The 22,802-nt window shown below is 40.1% G+C and overlaps 1 protein-coding gene across 2 annotated transcripts in view; it reads right to left on the reverse strand.

Annotated features, from left to right (window-relative positions):
- Window positions 1-22,802, reverse strand: part of FBXO11 (F-box protein 11) — a 104,067-nt gene that overhangs the window by 46,448 nt on the left and 34,817 nt on the right. For both annotated transcript variants that reach the window (XM_067565109.1, XM_067565108.1), the window contains exons 2-3: window positions 8,357-8,484; window positions 8,167-8,248 (exon numbers count right to left, since the gene is read on the reverse strand). In XM_067565109.1, the coding sequence (XP_067421210.1) occupies window positions 8,167-8,248; window positions 8,357-8,484 (210 nt within the window). The remainder of the gene's footprint in view (window positions 1-8,166; window positions 8,249-8,356; window positions 8,485-22,802) is intronic.

A 22,802-nucleotide genomic window follows, 5' to 3' on the forward strand; every position in this document is an offset into this window, starting at 1 on the left:
CTGTACTGATGGCCAGCCTCTCTGAACCCAAGATCAGATGGCTGCTGAAAAATCCTTAGGAGCAATTTCTCAAGAGATGGTACTCCTAGCTCCAGAACAAGATCTTTATATACCAATTTTGATGCAATTGCAGGCTGGATGTGTAGTGGAAATTGTGCAGGGTTTCCATGCAGGAGACTACGAGGTCAGAAGCAAAGTCAATGATTTTAGCTTGGGAAAGATGTACAAATGCTTGACAAAATCAGAATTATATTTGGAGAAAAAAGAAAAACAAAAACAAAAAACACTGCTTGGAATGGCAAGCAGAACCCACAGATACCGGCATTTTGTGAGGACTACAAAATTGGCTCTTCCACTCAAAGCTGAAGGCAGATGGCAGTGGCTACTATTCTCTGCGTAGTACTGTGAAATGGTCCTGATGACCTCATCAGTTTACAGGATAAACACATATCCGTTTCTTTGAAAGGGGAGGGATGTTTAGAGTTTTTATGAGGAAGTTATGGGTTGAAGGGTTTACCTACACAGGAAATTTTACCAGTTATATCAGTATAATTAAACAGATATAAACTCCTAGGTGGACACACTTATTCTATCATTCAAATGGCTTTTAGAGGTTTAACTAATCCCCTTCCCAAGCAATATAAACTAAACCAAATAAAGGGCCTTCTCATACTGCAATAAGAACGTCCACAAAGGAGATTATACTAGTATAAGCATAGTGGTTTAAATTCACACCTTAGCTTATATTTGCATCTTGCACCAGTATAATTTTCCCATGTAGCTAAGCCCAAAGAAGAGAGTATTGAAAAAGCTTCCTGTTGTAGCAGAGGCTAAGATATCTCCAATAACTCTACCTGATCAAAGTGTCAAGATAAACCAATTGGGCATCTATTAAAAATATGAAGTCTTGCGAAAATAATGCCATAATGATAGATTGCAGTATTTCCATTCAGAATATCTATTCAGCTATGGTACTTCTTAGATAGCATGACTGTGACTTTTATTAACAAGGTAGTAGCAGATTCAACCTTAGGCAGAGTGATGAAGGCCTTGTACTATTTTGGATGCATATGAAATTCCTTCATTTGTCTGTTGGGTAATTCCCACTCCTCCTTAATCATGTCCTCACAAAGCAGTTGAGGAGAAATTACATATCTCTTCTTTAAATTAGCAAGAATATTCTTTTTCCCTCCTGATGCTTGCTTGTTTTTCCATTATACAGTCAGATCTCCATTTGTGCTTAATTCTAAGAAACCTAGCTGAAAGTCTGAGATATCTTGATTCAAACAACAGCTTCAGAAGTTTCCCCTTAATTTTAGAGGATTCTTGAGGGAAGAATATCTCCATAGGTTTTTAAGACATCAAGAGGAGCTTTGAGGCCAATGGGATGGCCTGTTTTACAGGATAAGCTAAACATTTTGTGATGCCCCTTTAAGAGGTGAGCATCATCTTCTTTTGCTGTCCCCTGGATCAAACTCCTGAATGAACAGGGAACCCCGTGAGAGTAAGGGAGCATTACCAGGGTGACTATAAGAACAGAGGCTGGACAGATGTGTGTTCCCAGCATGTCTCCCAAAGAATAGCCAATTTATAAGTTTAAGTGGGACTCATGGAGATGGGGAGAGGAGAGAGATCATCCCCAGTGGAAGGGGATTTGAACTGTGCAACTCCCTGGTTCCTACTGCTAGGTCTTAGCTAAGTGTGAACCAACTGCAGAGAATGAGAAGTGAACAAGAGCAACTGGAGACAGACAAGTGACCGATATCTATGGGGCTGCAAGAGAAACTGGAAGTATCTTAGCTACCATAAAAATCTAAAAGACAACAGCTTTCATGGTGTAGGGTCACCTCTGCAGACCTCTGAACACCAGAAGCTCAACACCTCACAGCTCAAAATCTGAAAAAAAGTCTGGAAGACAAAGAACTTTGAATGGGGGAGGGAAACCCAGGCTGCAAAGCAGACACAGACTGTGTATCAAGAATCTGTAAGCCTGCTTGTATCATCAGCCAGGGTGATTTAAAAATTTAAAAGTTTTAAGAAAAACCTAGAAACTGATGAAGAAGCAGAGAAATTTAGTAAACACTCTTTTTGAAATCTTGTGAAAACTGCTATAAAGGAAGATCTGAAATCTGCCATCTGTCCAGATCTGGAGGAAAAGACATTTGGGAAATTCTTCCTGAGACCCAGTCCTAAACCCAGTTTCAGAGCCAAAGATACAGTCTGTCTTCAGTTGCTAAGGAGACTGGAAAGGCCCCACTATGGAGACTGACAATGGCAGATTTACCAACTGTCACACATCTTGTGTGATACTCATGTATCAGGGATCCCTGTCTGCATTCCACAGCTCAGCCAAACGTGTGTGACATTTAGTCTGAACGACACAGAGGAAACCGCAGGCCACTAAAGGCCACCACAGGCACTTGTGGAGCCTGGATTCAGGCAATTAGGCCACATGTCTGTCTGCCTTTTGGTTGCTGCTCCTGTTGGATCATAGTGGGAAAGGAGCAGCCAATGACAGCAGCAGCAAGACAGGCAGAGAGATAGCAGCAGCAGGTAGGTGACTAGAGAACACAGAAGATAAGGGAGGCTCAATAATAACCCTCAGCTCATGCTGCCCCTCAACCAGATCCCAGAGTCCCTGCAACCGAGCCAAACCTAAGACCCCCAGAAAGACATCAGGCTCCCTGCCAAAACCTAAACCAAGAGCTTAAACCCAAGAGAACCCATTTACGGTCCTGCCCCCCAAAGAGAACCCACCCCCAGACAACATCTGTTCACCCACCTTAGCACTCCCACATATACCAGCAGCCTACCTACCCTAAGAGCATCCCAAGCCCAGGCCCCATTCACGCACCCACCCCCGACACTCAAACAGTACTCATGCATCTACACCAACAATCCAACAGCATCCAACAACCCCCGACACCAAAACAATCCCAGTCTCCAACTACCCCCCCCCCCCCCCGTCACCCTCCAGGACCTACCAATCCAAGCATCCCACACGCCCCAGCACCCACCCATTTGGTTTAGCAATTCCAGTCACACACAAGCACCTCCTCCTCCCCCCCTCCACTGAACCCTTAGATTCCCTCCTAACATCTTGCAGTCATCACAGTTGCCAAGTTATGTGCATTTCAGTGTCCTACCCCCACCACGGCTCAGGGAAGGATATATGGACCAGAAACTGAAGTTTATGGTCATATAAAATTTTTTGCACATAGATAAATCAGTTCATTAAATAATTTATATAAAATGTCACATGGAGCTACACAAACTTGGCAGCTATAATTGAGAGAATGGAGAATGATTGGGTCACAGTTTGTTTGTGGGGCGGGAGGCAACACGCACACTATTCTCTTCATCTCTCTCACACCTCTCTACCCAGTTCACTATCTCCTACAGCGTCTTCCTTGGCTCCCATCCTGCCCACTGCTGACACACCCTTATCAGTCACAAAGGAAATATTTTATGTATTTTTATTATTATGTATAAAACTGTTTATCATTTACGTGGAAAGCTGTCAACCATAAGGGACAGGAGTAGGAGAAAACCACTCTGCTATCCCATCTCCTTCATTTTCCTTCTTCTCTTTGTCTTAACGCAGTAAGTGGTAAAACTTGTAATATTTAAAAAGTAAACTTTAATATGGCTTATTGATTGGATCATAGCAGACGTGATAAAGACTTTATCGATCATGAAGTCTTTGCTGTGTTTTAAAGTTTTCTCCCCCCCCCCCCCTTTGTGTATGGAGCAGATTCATATTTAATGTTAAACAGTTGACTGAGGACAGGAATTAGTATAATAAAAAATGGGGGATTGAAAGAATTTAGAGCTCTCATAAATATAGCTCAAAAGTATAATGGTCTCTCAGTCATGATGTGTAGCACTATGTCTTGTATTGAAGCCTTTTTGCCAGCTATAGGAGAAAGCTGGTGACTACACAACTGAGGAAGGCAAAAGGTCCATATAGAGCCAAATGGAAATTATTAAAAATAATTGGGAGGGAGGAGAGGATTAGATGTGGAAATACAGCAATCAAATTTTCAAAACCCATCACTACACTATAAAATAGCCAACAAAAGTAGGAGGCTGAAAAAATAGGAAAGCTGCACATACGGCCCACAATGGTAAATAAGAATCACTGTTTTAGCGTCTACACCAGTTCCAGAGCCTTTTGAGAAGGAAGAGTTGGCTGAAGAAGTGCAAGATCAAAGTCAGTCATCTAATGTTCCAAAAATAGTTACAATGGGGTAGGAGTGTCCATCATAGGAGAGGTACAAACATTTAATGATGTTAAAGAGGAAGATGAAAAAGATGACATGTCAAGCAAGGAGAAAAATGGAAGTCAGATGACTTAAGCAGTGGATTTAAGGTGACAGAAGAGAGCAATGGATCAAGGTAGAAGTGGTGTGTATCTGCCTGCAGATGGTTCCAGGTTAAGTAAGTAAATATTCAGAATATAGTGAAAGGAAATCTTTCTATTTTTATTTGGAAATTTAATGTCATTTGAGTGTTTGTCATATTGTAAACTCAATTCTTTTATGTGGGTGTTTCATAGACACTGAATTTTTATTTTATGTAATTACTTTTTAAATAAACAAAGCGATTAGGACATTCATTTTGTATATTAATATAAACGTTCCACTTTTCATCAAGGTCCTCAAATGTTCATAATTTATTTTCTTTCAGAAGAGTGGAAATAGTGTTGTCCAGACAGAGACAATTAGAGGAGAGCGTTACAGAGATTAGAAAATTGTAACTCAAAAGGTCAAAGTAAAACTGACACAATTAGATATTGTATAAAGATGTTAAAATTTTGAAATGATAAACTCATTTTTCACAGGAGTAACAAGTCTGGGATAGATGTTAAAATTAGGAACCAGTTCCTGTGCTATGATTTTTTTTCCAGATAACGTATGTGGTTGCCATTAATGTTGAAGACACCATAATCGATCAGTGCTATATTTTTGCTGTATTTCTCTTTATTTGTAAAGTCCATGTAATGACAGTGACTCTGCCCTGAGATGAACAGGGGACCTTGAGAATGTTTTTCTCCTGCATGCCTTTACGCCCCCCAAACTATTTGCACCAGTGGTCACTCCATCTCGTTTCCCTATGATAACTGCTCCCCAGTGACACCATACTGTCTCCACCCATGGCATCCGAGAAACACCTCTCACTCCCCACCACCCATGCCCGGACCCCATTAATATCCTCCATTATTTTTACTTTGTTAAAACCAAATAAAACCCCACAACCCATAGACACACACCACTACTACTCTTATTAAATTAGAATATGGAAGAAAAAAACTGAACAAGGAAGAGAATATGAGAGCATCTGGGCAGGCAGTCTGAGTGGGTTCAAGGACAGGCTTTTTTAGCCACAGTTTAGAAAGTCATATCTGTAGCTGGTGTGTACTTGTCTTCCAAGACTACAGCTATAGAACAGTCTGGGGGGCCCGTAAACCATGATTTGCAATTCTTACAGCGGGCATCTCTGAGGCAACTTCATGCTGGAGAAATCTGCATAATCCCGATGCTTTTTCCAATGGTGCACAGCACTGTGATAACAGTGGTAAAAAAATGGGGGACAGAATCAAGCTTGGGGATTAGAGAGATAAAATATGGTGTAGTATGCAAAAGAGGAATCCAGAGTAGAAAAAAATATATAATCTGAAGTAAAGTTTACAGCATGGAACAAGGAGATGTCTAAGAGCAGTAGAGATGTCAAAAAGGTTGATGTAGTGAATATCACAAAAGCTGTGTGAAGAGCAAACAATAATGAAGAAAAAACAGGAGTTGGTGAGAGATAGTGACATACAGTGACAGATACAGAAACCAAGTCAAAAGAGAGTAGACGAATTGGTACAAAGTTAAAGATCAAATGAAGTTAATAAAAGAACATACAGAAGTAGAACCACACTGGTTGAGGTGGAAGTTGTCCAAGACAACTTCAAGGTTAGAAGATGGAAAAGAAAGATTTATTATTAATTGTTATTATTAACAATTAAGCTACACATCAGAATCAGAAGTGGGAGTTGGCAGATAAAAACTCACTCTGAGAAAAAGAGCAGAGCCAAATAGATGGCTTTCAAAAAAAAAAAAAAAAAAAGAAAAGAAAAGAAAAGAAAAAAGGTGGGGGTGGATGGGAGGGGGGCCCTCTAGAAGTTATAGAAGGAGTGGAGAAGGAGCCTAGGAGAGAAAAGCAAGATGCGGAATCAGTGAAAAAGAACCAAGTTTTGATAAGTGGAAGGAACCAGAGATAAAATGGTCAAATCTTGCTGAAAGTACAGGAGAAGGACATGGAGGAGACATTAAAGAGAGATGGCAAATAGGTAAGATAAGAGATGGTGGTAAGGTTAATAGGTAAGGGAAGATACTGAGAAAGAATAAAGAGGAACACAGTGGACAGACTACATGCATGGGAGAGTGGAAATGGAGTAAGGGAGAGATCCACTGTGTTCCTCCATTGTGAGGTACTGCCCACAAAGGAGAAAAGACAGCCTTCCAATTCTTAATGCAAAATGAGAACCACAAAGAGCTGTGACAAGATGAGTGGATCCAACCGAGAGCAAAAGCAGGGCATGTAGTCACACTGAAGTGTAGGGAATATCCAGCAAAAGAGAACGATGTTAGAAAATCCAGTACTTGGAGATGCCATAGCAGGTGTGTGCCAGGAAAATGGCTCTAGCTATGAGAAAGTAAAGCCACTTGGCAGCGTTTGATTCTTATTGTCTTTTCAAATTTCTATTTCCTACAACAGGTGTTGAATTCTTGACCACATTCCACACCAGCAGAACCACCATTTAACATCAATTGAATGAGGAGTGTGGAGAGCCATATTTGTCATTGTGCTGGGATGCATAAACCTGACACTAGGACAGAAGGCGTTAAGGAGCAGTTCTGGGCCCAGGTGACTCCAACCTGTTGCACCTGCAGAGCTTGCTCCAGTTGTAGGATAAGCTTAAAATGGAGTTAGGCAGTTTAGGGGGGTGGGGAGACAGGGCAGGACAGTAAGAAGGACAGACTTATATTGGGAGCTCCTGAATAAGGGTGCAGCAAGGGCTCTTGCTGCAAGGAATGGGTCAAATGGCAGCTACTTCAGGTTCTAGAGAAGGATCCAGGGAAAAGACCCAGGTGAGAGGTAGCTGGATACTTTCAGTCATGGGCTGAGGAAAGCCTGACTGGAGATGGGGGTCGATCAAGGACTGCAACCTGTCTGAAACCATAGGTAGACAGAGAGTGCAACAACATCAAGCAGTGGAAGTGAAACACAGGAACTTAGGCTAATCTGAAGCTGAAGCTGGAGCTAGCCTGTAAAGAAGGCTACCAGCTGAGCCCAATTGTGCTGAGGATTCAATTGTTTTTGTTATTTTCTGTTGGACTTTAAGTGAAGGACTCTGAGGCCTTGTGAGGAAGCAAGTATTAGGAAGGCAGCCTCAAAGCACTCCAGGGTGTTTGCTATCACTGCCTCTCATATGGCCCTGAGCTGGAGTCTGGTGGAGATGGAGGATCCAGGCTCCCCTAACAACTACACTTTTTGGGAAGGGAGAATAAACTTGCTAACCATCCGCCCCCCCCCCCCCCCATGTTCTCCCCAGTCCTCAGGGAGGAAAGGAGAGAGTAGAGACATTATAAGTCTCAAGTCAAGGGTGTACCCATCCACAAAGGTCTGGAGATGGGCTGAAGATCCTGTCTGTTGGGAGATTGTTGAACTCTATGTATTTTGTTGGACATTGTAGTCCAGAAGGGGGAGATAGAGATACAGCCAGAAGGCCAAGTCGCTACCTAACAGAAGTTGAACCACCACTGCATTGGAATGATTGCTGATGAGGGATGTTGGAGATTGAGGAGAACTGGGACCCAATGACTAAACACTAGGCAGCACCACCAAGAAGCCCAGCCCTTGCCACAGGCACCTGCTCTCAGGCAGTTTTTCTAGTGTAGCCATACCTAGAAATCAGTGTGCCTTTATACCTATAAAAGCCAGATCTCAACACCTATAAGCTTGCAAAATTTAAGTTAAACAATCAGAAACTTGTTTTTTCCTCTCACTTCAGTTTCTCTTATTTACCCTATCTGAGAAAAAAATCTCCTTTGCAATATTGTACACTGTAGTCAAAACATTTCTCCTCCAATCTTCCCACTCACTAAAAAATATTACCTGATAAATCCTGGGATTTTCCAGATACTCTAGCACGTTTAGCTCGATGACCAAAGTTCTCAGTAGCTGAAGTGGAGGCACCCTTTAATCATATAAATAAGAATTAGTTAAGACATTTTGGCACTTGGAAAAGTGTTACAGATAAGCCATCTATTCCTGAAATCAAAATATACTTTATAAAAAAAATTACCTCCATACTGCTCTTTGTAGGGCAAGCTGTTCTTTTAGGTAGAAGAGTTTTTCTGCGAAGTTGGTATGGACTATTTTGTGCACCAGGACCTGATTCTTCTGCAACCATATCTGCAGGTACATCATCATCTATCAAAAAGGCAAAAAGGAAATTCAGTTACTTGAATTATACAGCATCCACAAACTCATAAAAAAGTATGCAGGAAGTTTTGATTAGTATTCTTCTGGCACAAAAGAAACATCTACTAGCATCAACTACTTGCTTCCCTAAGCACATGCAGCCAGGAAGATGACACCATAATCTATCTACTAGAAGTGCATGCACAAGTTCATTTCATGTATGCACTGTATAGGTTAATTTATATAAAATAAAAATATTTCTCTCTTTGTATTTATAAAGTATTTATGCTACAAATTCCATGAAGTGTCCTTTATTTATACTAGGGTTTATTTTAACTTTATCCACAAACAAATTTTTCACTGTGATAATGAAGAATGCACTTTTAAGATCAGTAGTTTTAACTTTTGTATACCACCACCTTTATAGTGAAAGATACCTTATGGTTACCCAAGTTTTAAGTTATCAAGAAAGCAGTTACACAGTGATCATATATAGCAAACTTAAGGCTGGATTCCCTAAACAGTTCAGTGATGTTGCATGTCAATGTGCTAGCTCTTTACTACAGAAGAGGAAAACGAGCAAGTATCATCAGCAGAGGAAAAAAAGTAGCTTTATTTATTTGGCTAAAGACACAAAGAAGATGATAGTAATAAGAGCGTGCTCCCTCCAACCCCTTAATGAAACCAAGAATAATGGTAGGATAGATTTCATTTGTAGGGCTTTTGTTTTATTGCCTTATAATTTCATGCTAGCACCTCATGAAAATGCTCTGATAGGAATACACTTAATGCAATGAGAAAGGAATAATTGTTGTTTTAATACTTCCGTAATTAAATCATTTATTTACCATGTTGTACCACACACATTAGAAAAAATTACAAGAATACATATGGAAGTCACAGTGTAAACTTGATGCTTCGTATTTAATTAAAAAACTTATCTTTTACATAAGCATCCTCAGAAAACATACTTTTTGTTCTCACCTCAGTATTAGACTCATTCTAAACCATTTTAAACTTGAAATATGGAATAAAAGTGACCCACAGCAACCAAAAGACAACAGTATCAAGCAATTTTCCTGGATATTTTTAATGGTGGAAAGAGATGGAGGCTGTGCAGAAAGAGACCTACTGAAGAAACCCCAATTTATTTGTTCAAGTGTAAGAAAAACTAAATAGATTGTGGTCAATGCACTTAATTTAAGAATAAAAAAATAATACAAAACAGGAGCCCCTCCCCTTCACAGTTCAAGATTTTAATATCACTATTTCAAAAACATTAAAATATTTTAAAATGTGCATAATGTAGAAGCGGTAAGGCATATTTTTGTAAGCAAAGCTCCTTCAAACAGCAGCAGCTAATGTGAAAGAAAATTCTAAAAAACAATATACTCCTGACGTTCTCTTTCCATTATTTCTTCTCTATCCATTACGAAAACCTTCACTTCTCATCCTACAAGCCTTATTGTAAAACTGTCAGGTCACAGAGACTAGACAGATGTTGGAGATCTGAAATTGACTGAGTTCTGTAAGAAAATATAGGATTTTTCAAAAACAGCAAGCTTCAGAGCCATAATTAAACTACTCATCTTAGGTACTTATATGGCACTTATTACCGTAGTATATGAGAGCACCTCGCAAGCTTCAACATATTTATCTTCACAATACTCCTGTGAGGTAAGGAAGTGCTAATATCCCAATTTTACAGATGGGGAACTGAGGTGCAGAGAGACTAAGGGCTAGATTCACAACGAAACTGAGTATCACCACACAACTTTTAGGTGTCTAGAACATCATTGTGATTCACAAAGACTGAGACTGAGTTAGACGTTGAGGTTTCCTACACAATGAATGGTGCATCAAAATGTGATCACAAAATCCAACAGACTAGTCAGGTCAACACCTAAACTAGTCAATGGGAGATTCCAAGGTACGTGAAGAGTGTGTGCTGAGGAGGAAGTATCCTGACTTACTTTACAGAAGCAGCTGCCTCCCTCTCCAAATGACCTGATACGGCAATGAAGACAGGAGAGATTTCCTATATTGCTTGACTGCTTAAACTGTGGCAATAGGAGCATCAGGGATTTTGCTGCCTGCCTTGATCTATCACCTCCCCTTTCTCTGTACAGAGGGAGTGGGGGGAAAGATAGGATCTCGAAGGCAGGGATTATAGGCTATGAGCTGCAGACAGTTGCTTCCCGCCTTTGAGACCCTATATTTAGAACCCTGCACGGTTACAAAATTTGTATCTGCATCCAATCCATGATCTGCAAAAATGGTCTGCAGATATTCACGGATTTGCAGTGTTCTAGCTATGGGATATCCTGATGGAGGGAGGTTCCCTCAATCTCTCCTGCTGAAGATGTTCCACTGTGGATAAATAATTTTTAAAAGTCACTGAAGCAGGGGACTGGATTCTGGTTTCCTACCTCCCAGATAAGTGCTCTAACCACCAGGCTATAGAGTCATTCTCATGCTTGCTCTCTCTTTGGCCTAATGATCCTTTAATTATTTATCAACAGTGGAACAGCTTCAGGAGGAGAGACTGATGGAGCTTCACATCACAATATCCCATAGCCCAGTGGCTAGTGCACTCACCTGACAGGTGGCCCTGTTTAAATGCCTTCTCTGCTGCAATCACAGGGGAAATGGAACTGGGGGGTCTTCCAAATCACAAGTGAGTACCCTAACCACTGGGCTAAACGTTACGAGAGAAGTCCTCCTCCTACCCACAGGCTATTTTATGCAAACTCATCTACAGGGGCCCCATATGCTAGGCAAGCTGAGCACGCTTACCTGAACAGGCCCCACAAGCGAGTTAGGAGGAGGAACATCTATCTTCACCCAGTTTGTGCACTGCTCTTGGTTTAGTGTCTGGACACCTATATGGGGTTGCAGTGTCCATGCACACAGGCAAAAACCTAGGTGTCTAGGGAACTTTTACCACCAAAATATAGGTGTCAAATGACTTTAGGTGCCTTTGGGGTTCGGTAGCAGTTGAACAAGGGCTTTGTGAATCCCAGTAAGGCCCGATTCTGGGAGTTAGGGTCCTGAAGTGGCATTTAAATGCCTGAAATCTTTTTGTGAATCAAGCCCTAAATGACTTGCCTAAGGTCAAAAAAGAAGTCTCTGGCAAAACAGACTAGAATCTAGGTCTCAAGTCCAAGGTCAGCACCCTAACCACTGAACCATCCTCCTCCTCGCCAGTGATAGCAATGTTGGAAGATGCAGTGGATTTAGGAATTTTACCAGTGTCATCAAGCCTGTTTTTGTTATCACCAATGGTGAATTACAGCCACAAAGTTTATTAGGCTCTGTCTACACTAGAGAGCTTACAGTGGTGCAGCTATACCGATGCAGCTGTGCCACAGTAAAATCTCTAGTAAGCTTTTTCCTGTCGGCAAACAGCAGCTATTTCTGTGGACATAATTAATTCACCCCCAATGAGCAGCAGTAGCAATGTCAGCGGGAAAAGCTCTCCCGGTGACATAAGCACTAGTATGGACTGGTATGTCGGTGTAACTTATGTCACTCAGGGAGGTGGGTTTATTCATAGCCCTGAGTGACATAAGTTATACTGACATAAGTGGTAGTGTAGACATAGCCTTAGTGAAGATTCAGCCTTAATATCTTAAATTTTTCCTTTCAGCTGTTACCAGTTCGTGGTAATAGAATTAATTCATGGAGTAGCCAAAGGCAACTCAACTACCAACCCCCGTAATAATGCCAGTGTCTCAAACTATATAGTAAATGCCCTTGGTTCTTCATAAATAGAAACCGTAACCCCACTTAAGCCTAGAACTTCATATCCTCAAAATGTTTTGTTCTGTAGGATATGCAAAGGTCAGAAGTAATCTGTGATCACTGTTATGTTACATGAAACTTCTGAGCATCCTTCCACCCGCACTAAAAGGTGTGAACTGTTTCACCTATAACGTGTCATGAATGGTGAGAAAGGTAGACAAACAGGCAACATACATATATATATGAAACTAGGTGTGGCCCTCTAAACACAAGAGGCTGTAAGTGCTGCAGAATTTGGGTCACTGATTAAGACAGCACTTCCAAACTACTATAGGAAACACAATCAGGGAGAAAGAAAGAAAATATTGGAAAAAACACCCAACACAGCAGTTTGATCTTCCTACAGCTAGAGAGAAGAGGAAGATTTTCATGTATAATCACACTTTGGTTCTAAAGTAAACCAGTAAAAGACACTTAAGATAAAAAGATGCTGTCATTGCTGCAAGTGAAAAAAGTTTAGCAAAAAATCAGAATTAAAATATTAGGATGATACCATTAAAAAGTGTCTAGTGCTAAGAAGGAGACAAGGACATATTCCTTCACTTTATAATTAACAATTTTCCTCTAGCATGATTATCTGGAGGAAGAGAGCATGTCTCAGAATACTTCCCTAGAATTAGAAGATATGTATACATCCCCAAAAGTGAAATTCATAAGTTAATGAAAGACATTAAAAATCTTCTATATGATAAAATGATCTACAATACATAAGGACGGAAAAAGTGGCTACGATGTTCAAAGAAACAACATTTTAGATTTTTGAGTTAAAACTTTCAAAGAAAAGATCTTAAGTGAAAAGTAAGTTTCACATGTACATACACTATACTTTCATAAGAGCAATTTAAGATCTAAATACAATTATAAAGAGGAGAGTTGAATGAGTGGATATGGTTAAGAGGAGAGATCTGTGTAAGCCTGGAGGAACTGAGCTGTCTTTAGGAAAGGGATCTTGTTAGAGAGACTGATGCTGCATGACAGGGAGATCCAAGTTGGGGGAAAGGAGCCCAATCCTTGGGGTCCCAACATTGCTGTTTTTAAAGGCCCTTACTGTGCTCTTTACTAAGCTTCCCCTCTGGCTCACCCCATGCAGTATTGCTTCACCATGCTCTGGAACCTTTCAAACACTGATGCTCAAGAAAACCTGTGGCCTAGGAACTTTTGAGGAGCAAATACAATTTAAAATAAAGTAACCTTACCAAGTACCCTACTCTTCACACATGTCCAGTGTCTCCTGCTACTGACTCATAATAAACAGAATTGAAACAAGCCAAATTAGCCATAGAGGAAGGTTAATGATTGGTTGAGTCATTTCAGATGTCATAAAGGCCCCAGTTAAGAGTGACCTCAATTGCTGACCTCTATAGTCTATATTTATAACAAATTACATACAACAATCAGTAACTTAGCAGTACTGCAACCTAATTTCTTCAAATATAACCTACACATTTTGATTTCAATGAATTTTAACTATATGGGAAGTTTGAAATGTCTGAGTCATTGCATTACTGAAATTATCTGGGATCAAAAACAGGCACTACAATGCTAACTATTTATTTATTTTTAAGAACCCATTTACATTTTGGGTTCATATTAACTTTAAAAACTTATTTACTTGTAAATTCTCACAAAATTAATTCTGTACTCAAAGAGTAAATGCAGAACTTTTGGTGGAGGATATACCTTATTCTTCATCCACACAACACTGTAGTAGTATTTATTATATATGTATTACACTAGTGCATAGAGACCCCATTGATACTGGGAATCCATTGTAATAGGTGCAAAACACACACGTAATGAGAGACAGTCTCTGCCCCAAAAGGCTTACACAGAGGATGAATCCATGCTTCAAGTGCAAAATGCAACTCAGTTTTAACAGATGCAAAAGTGGTGTGTGTCTAATATTTTGACTAGAGCTATTCTTTGAAAATATCTCTATTTCAAATTAAGTAGCTATCAATAAATATTTTAATTATGGGACCAGACAACAAGAGTAAGGTGCATTATAATCAATTTGTTCCCTACAATTTAGATTATTCTATGAAATTACCGTAGTTGGTTCAACAGAATACCATTTATGCTCCTAAGTGCATCTACTAAAGCAAATGTCATTTATAATCATCAGTTTTACCCTGTGAACACGAGCATATTTCTGAAAATTATCAATACACTGCATTTTTGATGCCTCAAGTTATTTGTACAAGGTGTCTTTGTATTGCTTACTCTGAGTATATTATGTAATAAGAAAAAAATCAGTATAACCTCATAAAAATAGATTGCTATCATTCTGTTAAAAGAAAGATCAATATATGCTTTTAACTTTTTCTATGCGAGAATCTAATGTTATTTTATTACTACCTCTAATAATGGCACCTCTTATCAGACATCTCAAAACTGGTTACAAAGATTAAGTCCTAACACTACATAGGTATAATTCCAACGCAAGTCAAAGAGGCATTTAACACTCCTGAAAGAAAAAAATAATTAGGCCACTAGTCTGACTATTAATCCTGCTCTAACCACAAAACCAGCTTTCTCCCCACCAATGTCACAATCAACTGTGGATACTTATGGAAACTTGTCCTATTCAGATAATAGCTCAATATGTACCTTAGGTCAAGACAATTGTTGGACTGGTTCAAGAGGAATTTGGAGAACACCTTAGCGAAAAATTTGGAGAGTAGGCACATTATTATTTTATCAGTGAAAGGAAGATCAGCCATAAGCCCTTGATTCTCAACTTCATCCTGGATTCAGAGTGCCTCCCCACAAGTCTTGTTAAATACTACTACTAATTTTCATGGTAACAAAGTAGCACTGGGTCAAAGCTATTCATTCAAAATTTTCTTTTTGACAAAAAGGCCTCTTTTCTAACCAGAAAAACTTTATCAGTTGTTAAAGGCCAATCCTAAATAATAGTCCAAAATGCTTGGAACAGAGCAAGAAAAAATGTCTATAATGCTGTTTTGGGGTCAAATAATAAACCACTACCTTTTTTCTTAAGTGTAATTCTAGTCCTCAAAGTTATAAAGAAAACCTAGGAAATGTGAAAAGTGAATGAATGAAGTATGTTCTTCCCAACTCTGCAGAGTTTGAAACAATGCCTCTGAGAAGAACAAAACTTCCCCATCCTCATGAAACGTGTTAAAACTGTAAAGATTAATGGCAGCACTTTAAATGCCAGTTTTAACTATTCATTTTTAGTTAATATAATACGGAGCAGAGCAGAACCGAAGCCCTAGAGGGCAGGAAGAAAGAAGAGAAGGAGAGTAGAGAAGGAAATCTGGGGCAAGGGAGGAGGAGACAAAAGAAAGGATGGAAAAGAGGGATAAAGATAAAGAATGGAATATGGGGAAGAGAAACAAAGGGCAAAAATAGCAATGGTCCTAAAGGGAAGCACATTTTTCCCCACTCAGTGGTAGTGACTATGACAACAAAGTACAGATTGAATAACTAAAAACTTCCTTGCTATATAAATACCATATTCTAATCAATAGGAATTTTCCCAAAAATTGAGATCAGTGGAAACTCTGCTGTAGATTGAGGAGGACATTTAGTTATAAAGTTATTCCAGGCCAAAACAGACCATAACTAAATATGGAATTTGGTCCACTTCACAGAATGAGTTTAACAATCCTACAAGTCTCAAAGAAGAAAGACACTAACAACAGGAATAGAAGTTCTGATATCATTGTGAGGAGATCCAAGTACAAAGCTTGTGGAGACCAGGCTACATCGTAAGGATGTGACTACTGTCATGCTTTGCTCCCCTGAAGATAACAACTTGTGGAAGAAAAGGGAACAGGGAGCACGCATGCAGGAGGCTCCAACTCCAGTCTATGCATCTAAGATAATGATGGCTCAATGAAATGCATACAGCTATTTCTTATTCACTATTACTGCACCATTGAAAAGCAAAGAGCATGAACAATGCTATATCCATCTTAACTAAAATTGTGTAAATACTACTCGTCTTTTCTAACCATATCAAAAGCAAAACAAACCCGTAGTTTCCTTCAATAATTTCAAATTTTAGGCTGACAATTTTGTACTGGTCCACAAATTCTAACTTTGAAAGATTTATTTATTGTTTTTAACTTTTTTTACTCTCTCCTTTTGTTCATTTTGTTTTACAATGTTGTTTCTTATTTTTTTTTTTTTCCACGAGGAGCATATGAAGATAAAATCTGAGATAAAAACATAGCACATAGTTATGTTTCCTTAAGGAGATCAGTCCTCAGTAGTCTCTGGAAAAAAAACCAACAAAACAAAAACCACATACAGAGAATCCTTCTCACCAGGAGCTAGTAAAACTTATATAAAAGTGACTGTCAGAATGGAATTGACGAATATGAAACAAGAAATCCCACAGGAGAGATACTAGGAAAAATATTTTCATGACCCAAGAGTGTAAAGTGGAAATTTCTGATATTCTGGAAACTTATTAAATTCCAGAAGTGACCAATCCAGCTCTATCAGGCAGAGGGAGGAGAGGGATGAAACAGAACTTTAGGAAAGTGTATAACTATGATTTCACACACATACAAAATACTAGCTAAAAGATTCCAACAAGTCCTCATCCCCCATTAAATATTGCACACTTAAGGTCTGATTATTAAAAGATGTAATTGGAAAAATAGGTCTTGTTAATTTAAATTTATTGACTCCCTCTGCTCCCAGATACACAGTTCTTATAAAACTAATCCTTAGATACCAAAAAGACCAATGAAACATGAGATTTACTTTACCTGTAAAATGGTTTTCTGTTAGAGCAGCTGCAGTAATCCATACTAATGGGTCTTCACTTTCAACAGGTGATTGTCAGGCAGACAGACAAATCCAAGTCTTTATCACATAAGGTCATTGCTACTAACAAACAGTAACTTAAGAAAGAAACTTAAGAAAGCTTATTTCTGTTGAAATGCTAATAGTACTGCTTTATATCAAGAATACCAAATAACTGGGCAGATATATGATTACTGGAGCTACTCCCAAACCAATTTTACTGTTAGGGAAAAATTCCTTTTACTAAAGCAAGCAGCACCAATAATCCATCAAAGTGGGCTTTAAACAACAGTGCCAATGACCTAAAACAGGGAAGGGAAAAATAACCCCCTTAATGTTTTTTTTAAAATGGATTCCTGAATTAAAGCCCTCAGAAATATTAGGCTGATAGTTGCACTAGTTGAGGCACTGATGTGCACCCTATAGTAAGGGATAGCCAAACTGTGGCTCGGGAGCTGAATGTGGCTATTTTACAGTTAAAATGTGGCTCATGGAGCCCCCAATGCTCCTTCCTTTCCCCTGCCCTGCCATTCTCCACCTACCATATTGGGGTGGGGAGTTCAGGGCTTCTGCCAAGCAGTGGGGTGGTGAGGGCTAGAGGTTTCTGCCCATCAGGGAGCAGGGTCTCAGGGCTTCAGCCCCCATGGGCACGCCTGTCAGGGCTTGGGGCTTCAGCCCCATGATGGAATGATGGGGTTAGGGCAGGGGTTCTCAAACTGGGGGTCATGATCCCTCAGGGGGTCACAAGGTTATGTGGGGGTTGCGAGCTATCAGCCCCTGTGCATGCTGGTAAGAAGGATGACATGGCATGGGGGAGGTCATCACAGCCTGAAATATTTTCAAAGGGGATCCCAACAAAAAAAGTTTGAGAACCCCTGGGCTTGGGGCTTCTGCCCTGTGGCAAGGTGGTGGTGGGGGGGTTCGGGGCTTCTGCCCATTGTTGGTTTAAACCTGCTGACTATTAATTTCATTGAGTGTCTCCTGTTTCTTGTGTTATGTGAAGAGATAAATAATACTTCCTTATTCATGTTCTCCACATCATTCATGATTTTACAGACCTCTTTCATAAGCTCCCTTAGTCGTCTCTTTTTCAAGCTGAAACGTCCCAGTCTTTTTAATCTCTCTTTTTGTACTTCTTTCCTTCTCTCATCATTCCTAAGGTACAGACATTGAGAAATACCTTCCAATCTACAGACTAAAAATGAAAACAATTCACTTGGTGCTCTTACACTTCAAGCCTCAAATCTGTTTACAGAATTCAGACTTCATATGTTTGCAGCAGTGGTGGCTTATCTTAGCAATCAAGGGGAAATGCCTCCTGGAGTGAGGTTACACATTCATTACTCACTCTGAAATGGACAGAAAAGAATCCATTAGCTATCAGAGGGAGTGTCAGTTCACAAATATTTCACCAAATTTCCAGGAAATGAAGAACTCCAGCAACAGACTTCTTTGCCACAAGTCACAACTGCAAAGCAACTCTATTTTATGGCAGATATAGGAATCTACCAGCACTAGGGAATAGAAGAATTCTAGATCTCTTGGAACCACAACCTTCTGATTACTTGCCATGCAGACATCTGCTTCATATATGGGTTCTGTGTCAGAAGTGACTGGCGTCTGTCATTATAGTAGCCAAACTGGGATCTGACTGTGGAACTGCATGATTTGGATCCACCAAACCAAAGATTTCCTGAGGTCCCCCAGAATGGTGGTTTTCTTCCCGAGGTTTTGATGCCTGTTGTGAGGAAATTACAGATCTGACAGGTACTGGGAAAGAAATTAGTACACGAAAGCAAAACAGCTTTAATCCAAAAAGTTTTGGTACTTGTCTGGCAGACAGATAGGGCTGAAAGAACAAACTATTTGTAAGTGAAACAGCTTTCCAAAAATCTTTCCATTAAAACTCCATAGAGAAGTATCCTGCAAGTATAAAGACAACTCTGAATAGATTATAAAGAAATTGCTTCTTCTTTCTTAACCCCTCAGGGAAGGTATGCTTGGATTTTTCTTTTTAGAGTTTTTAGGCTTTTATTATAAGAAGGCTTCTCAGCATGAGGAGACCGACTTCTCTATAGAATTTTTGTGGTAGTCCATCGATTCCAGATCCACAAAAGAAAAAGAGGAAGAACAGTCATAATCCGAGGGGGACAATAAGCATTGGGTGAGAACATCTAGTGGTGCGAATGTGCCTGGATGATCTTGTGGTGGTGCAGGCAGAACGAGAAGCAGCCAACATGAGGGGTTATATTTTTTCTCCGGTATCTCTATCCAGTTCATGGACAGTATGGTTTTCTTTGAAAAGGGGAGGATTAACCACATCAAATGCAAAAACAAAAAATGGGGAATAACTGGCTAAGCAGTAGCATAGCAGAAAAGTGCCAGGAGTTTATAGCAGATCACAAATTGAATGTGAGTCAACATTGTGAGGCACTTGAAAAAAAGGCTGATATCATTCTGGGATATATTAACAGGAGTGTAGCATGTAAGACATGGGAGGTAACTTGCTCCATTCCACTCAGCACTTGAGGTCTCAGCTGAAACACGGTGTCCAGTTTTGGGCACCATACTTTACTTAAGATATGGACAAATGGGAGAGTCCAGAGGAAAGCAACAAAAATAATGAAAGGTTTAGAAAACCTGATGTATAAAGGTTAAAAAAAAACTGGGCATGTTTAGTCTTGAGAAAAGATGACTGAGGGGATACCTGATAACAGTCTTCAAATATACTGTGGGCTGTTATAAAGAAGCCCTTTGATCAATTGTTCTCTCTGTCCACTGAAATTAGGACAAGAAGTAATGGTCTTAATCTGCAGCAAAGAATATTTAGACTAGATACTCAGAAAAACTTTCTACCTATAAGGATAATTAAATATTGAAGTAAGTTACCAGTAGGTTGTGGAATCCCTATGATCGGAGGTTTTTAAGAAAAGGTTAGACAAACACCTGTCAGGGAAGCTCTCTATGGAATACTTGGTTCTGCCTCAGCACATGGAATGGGATTCGATGACCTCTTGAGGACCCTTTCAGCCCTACATTTCTACGATTACTAAACTCTGCAGTCACCAGGTTTGGATTGGAAGTCTGACTTCACACATCACAGATACACAGGATTTTTAGTATGAGAAGATTACTCACCTTGTGCAGTAACTGAGGTTCTTCGAGATGGTTTTCCCTGTGGGTGCTCCGCTTTAGGTTCCCGTGTGCCCTATGCCTGTAATCAGAGATTTATGGTAGCAGTGCCTGGTTGGGTGGCATACGTGTTGTCGCTGCTTCACACGGTCTCAGGCGGTTACAAAGTGCTGTGTGACCAACCACTCTCGGTTCCTTCTCTATCATGGAGCGTGAGTTATATATAACCCTAAAGTAGAAGGGAGTAGGGAAGGTAGTGGAGCACCCACAGGCACAACCATCTTGACGAACCTCAGTTACTGCACAAAGTGAGTAACCTTTTCTTCTTCAAGGAGTGTCCCTATGGGTGCGCCACTTTACGTGACTATTGAGAAGTCTCCCTCAGTAGAAGGAAGGGGCTTTGGATTTGTGCTCGTGATGGCTGATAGAACCGTGAGTGCGAAATGATCTTGGGACCAAACTTATTTAACCTTTTTATTACTGACCTTGGCACAAAAAGTGGGAGTGTGCTAATAAAGTTTGTGGATGACACAAAGTTGGGAAGTAATGCCAATACACAGGAGGATCGGGATATCAAGATCTGGATGACATTGTAAACTGTAGTAATAAAAATAGGATGAAATTTAATAGTGGAAAGTGCAAGATCATACATTTAGGCTAACAACAAGAATTTTTGCTATAAGCTGGGGACACATCAGTTGGAAGTGACAGAGGAGGAGAAGGACTTGGGCGTATTGGTTGATCACAGGATGACTATGAGTCACCAATGTGAAAAAAGTGAATGAGGTCCTAAGATACATCAGGCAAGGTATTTCCAGTAGAGATAGGGAGGTGTTAGTACCATTACACAAGGCGCCGGTGAGACCTCATCTGGAATACTGTATGAAGTTCTGGTCTCCCATATTTAAGAAAGATGAATTCAAAGTGGAACAGGTACAGAGAATGGCTACTAGGATGATCCGAGGAATGGAAAATTTGCTTTATGAGAGAAGACTCTAAGAGCTTGGCTTGTTTAACCTAACCAAAAAAAGACTGAGGAGAGATATGATTGCTCTCTATAAATACATCAGAGGGATAAATACCAGGGAGGGAGAGGAATTATTTAAGTTCAGCGACAATGTGGACACAAGAACTAATGGATATAAACTGGCCATCAGGAAGTTTAGACTTGAAATTAGACTAAGGTTTCGAGTCATCAGACGAGTGAAGTGCTGCAACAGCCTTCCAAGGGGAGCAATGGGAACAAAAAACCTAGCTTGCTTTAAGACTGAGCTTGATAAGTTTATGGAGGGAATGGTTTGATGGGACAGCCTAATTTGGCAATTGACTGATCTTTGATTACTAGCAGTAAATATGCCCAATGGCTTGTGATGGGATGTTAGATGGAGTGGGTTCTGAGTTACTACAGAGAATTCTTTCCCAGGTATCTGGCTGGTGGCGCTTGCCCACATGCACAGGGTTTAACTGATTGCCGTATTTGGGGTCAGGAAGGAATTTTCCCCCAGGGCAGATTGGCAAAGGCCCTGGTGGTTTTTCATCTTCCTCTGTAGCCCGGGGCACTTGCTGGTGGATTCTCTTTACCTTGGAGTCTTTAAACCATGATTTGAGGGCTTCAATAACTCAGTTATAGGTTAGGGAACGAATACGGGAGTGGGTGAGTGAGGTTTGTGTCCTGCGTTATGTAGGAGGTCAGACTAAATGATCATAATGGTCCCTTCTGACCTTAAAATCTATCTGAAGATCACTATTGCTCTATAGCATAGTGCTTTGTGAAGGTGGGGGCATATACCCAAGTGGCTGCTTTGCAAATGTTCATAAGAGGACACCGCTGAGAAAGGCAACGAATGTTGAAAGTGCTCTCAGAGTATGTGTAGGGCCCCATTGGGGCTTGTAACTGATGTTTTTTATAACAAAAGTGGATGCATCCTGACATCCATTTGATAGTCTATGGAGAAGGCTAATGCTCTTCAGACATCCAAGGTGTGGAATGTTGTTTCTCTTTTGTCTGCGTTGGAAAAAATGCAGGTAACTGGATGTGTTCATTTAAATTAAATGGGAAGGCAACCTGGGGTTGCCTTCCCATTTAGTGTGTGGTCTTAGAGTGACCTTGTCCTTAAAGAAAATTGTATATGGAGTGAGAGTCACTAAGGCACCTAATTTTCCTACGTGTCTAGCAAATGTGAAGGCAATGAAGGCGGCAATGGAAAGTAAAGTAAAGAACAAGTGGTTCAAACGGGGTTTCCATGCGTCTGCATAAGACCAGATTGAGGTCCCATGCTAGAGCTGGAGTCCTAATCTCAGGGTAGGTATTTTTAATGCCCTTGAGGAATCGTTTGGTTGTAGGATGGTGGTCGCATCAACCTTATAATGGAAAGTTATGATAGCTGCCAGATGCACTCTGATGGAGCTTGTAGAAAGCCCTTTTTTTTAATCCCAGTATATAATCCAGTACTCTTGGTAAAGGAGAGGAAGTTGGTATAAGCTGTTTGTTCTAGCACCATGTGCAGAATTTTTTCCATTTATGAATGTATGTCTTCCTTGTATTTGGTCTTCTGCTGTTTAAAAAGATGTCTTTTACCTCCTCCAAGCAGGTTGTTTCGCTTTCT

This window comes from Emydura macquarii, unplaced genomic scaffold (genome assembly GCF_026122565.2).
Source record: "Emydura macquarii macquarii isolate MOO-44397 ecotype Brisbane River unplaced genomic scaffold, CSIRO-AGI_Emac_v2 contig_2676, whole genome shotgun sequence".
Taxonomy (NCBI): Eukaryota; Metazoa; Chordata; order Testudines; family Chelidae; genus Emydura; species Emydura macquarii.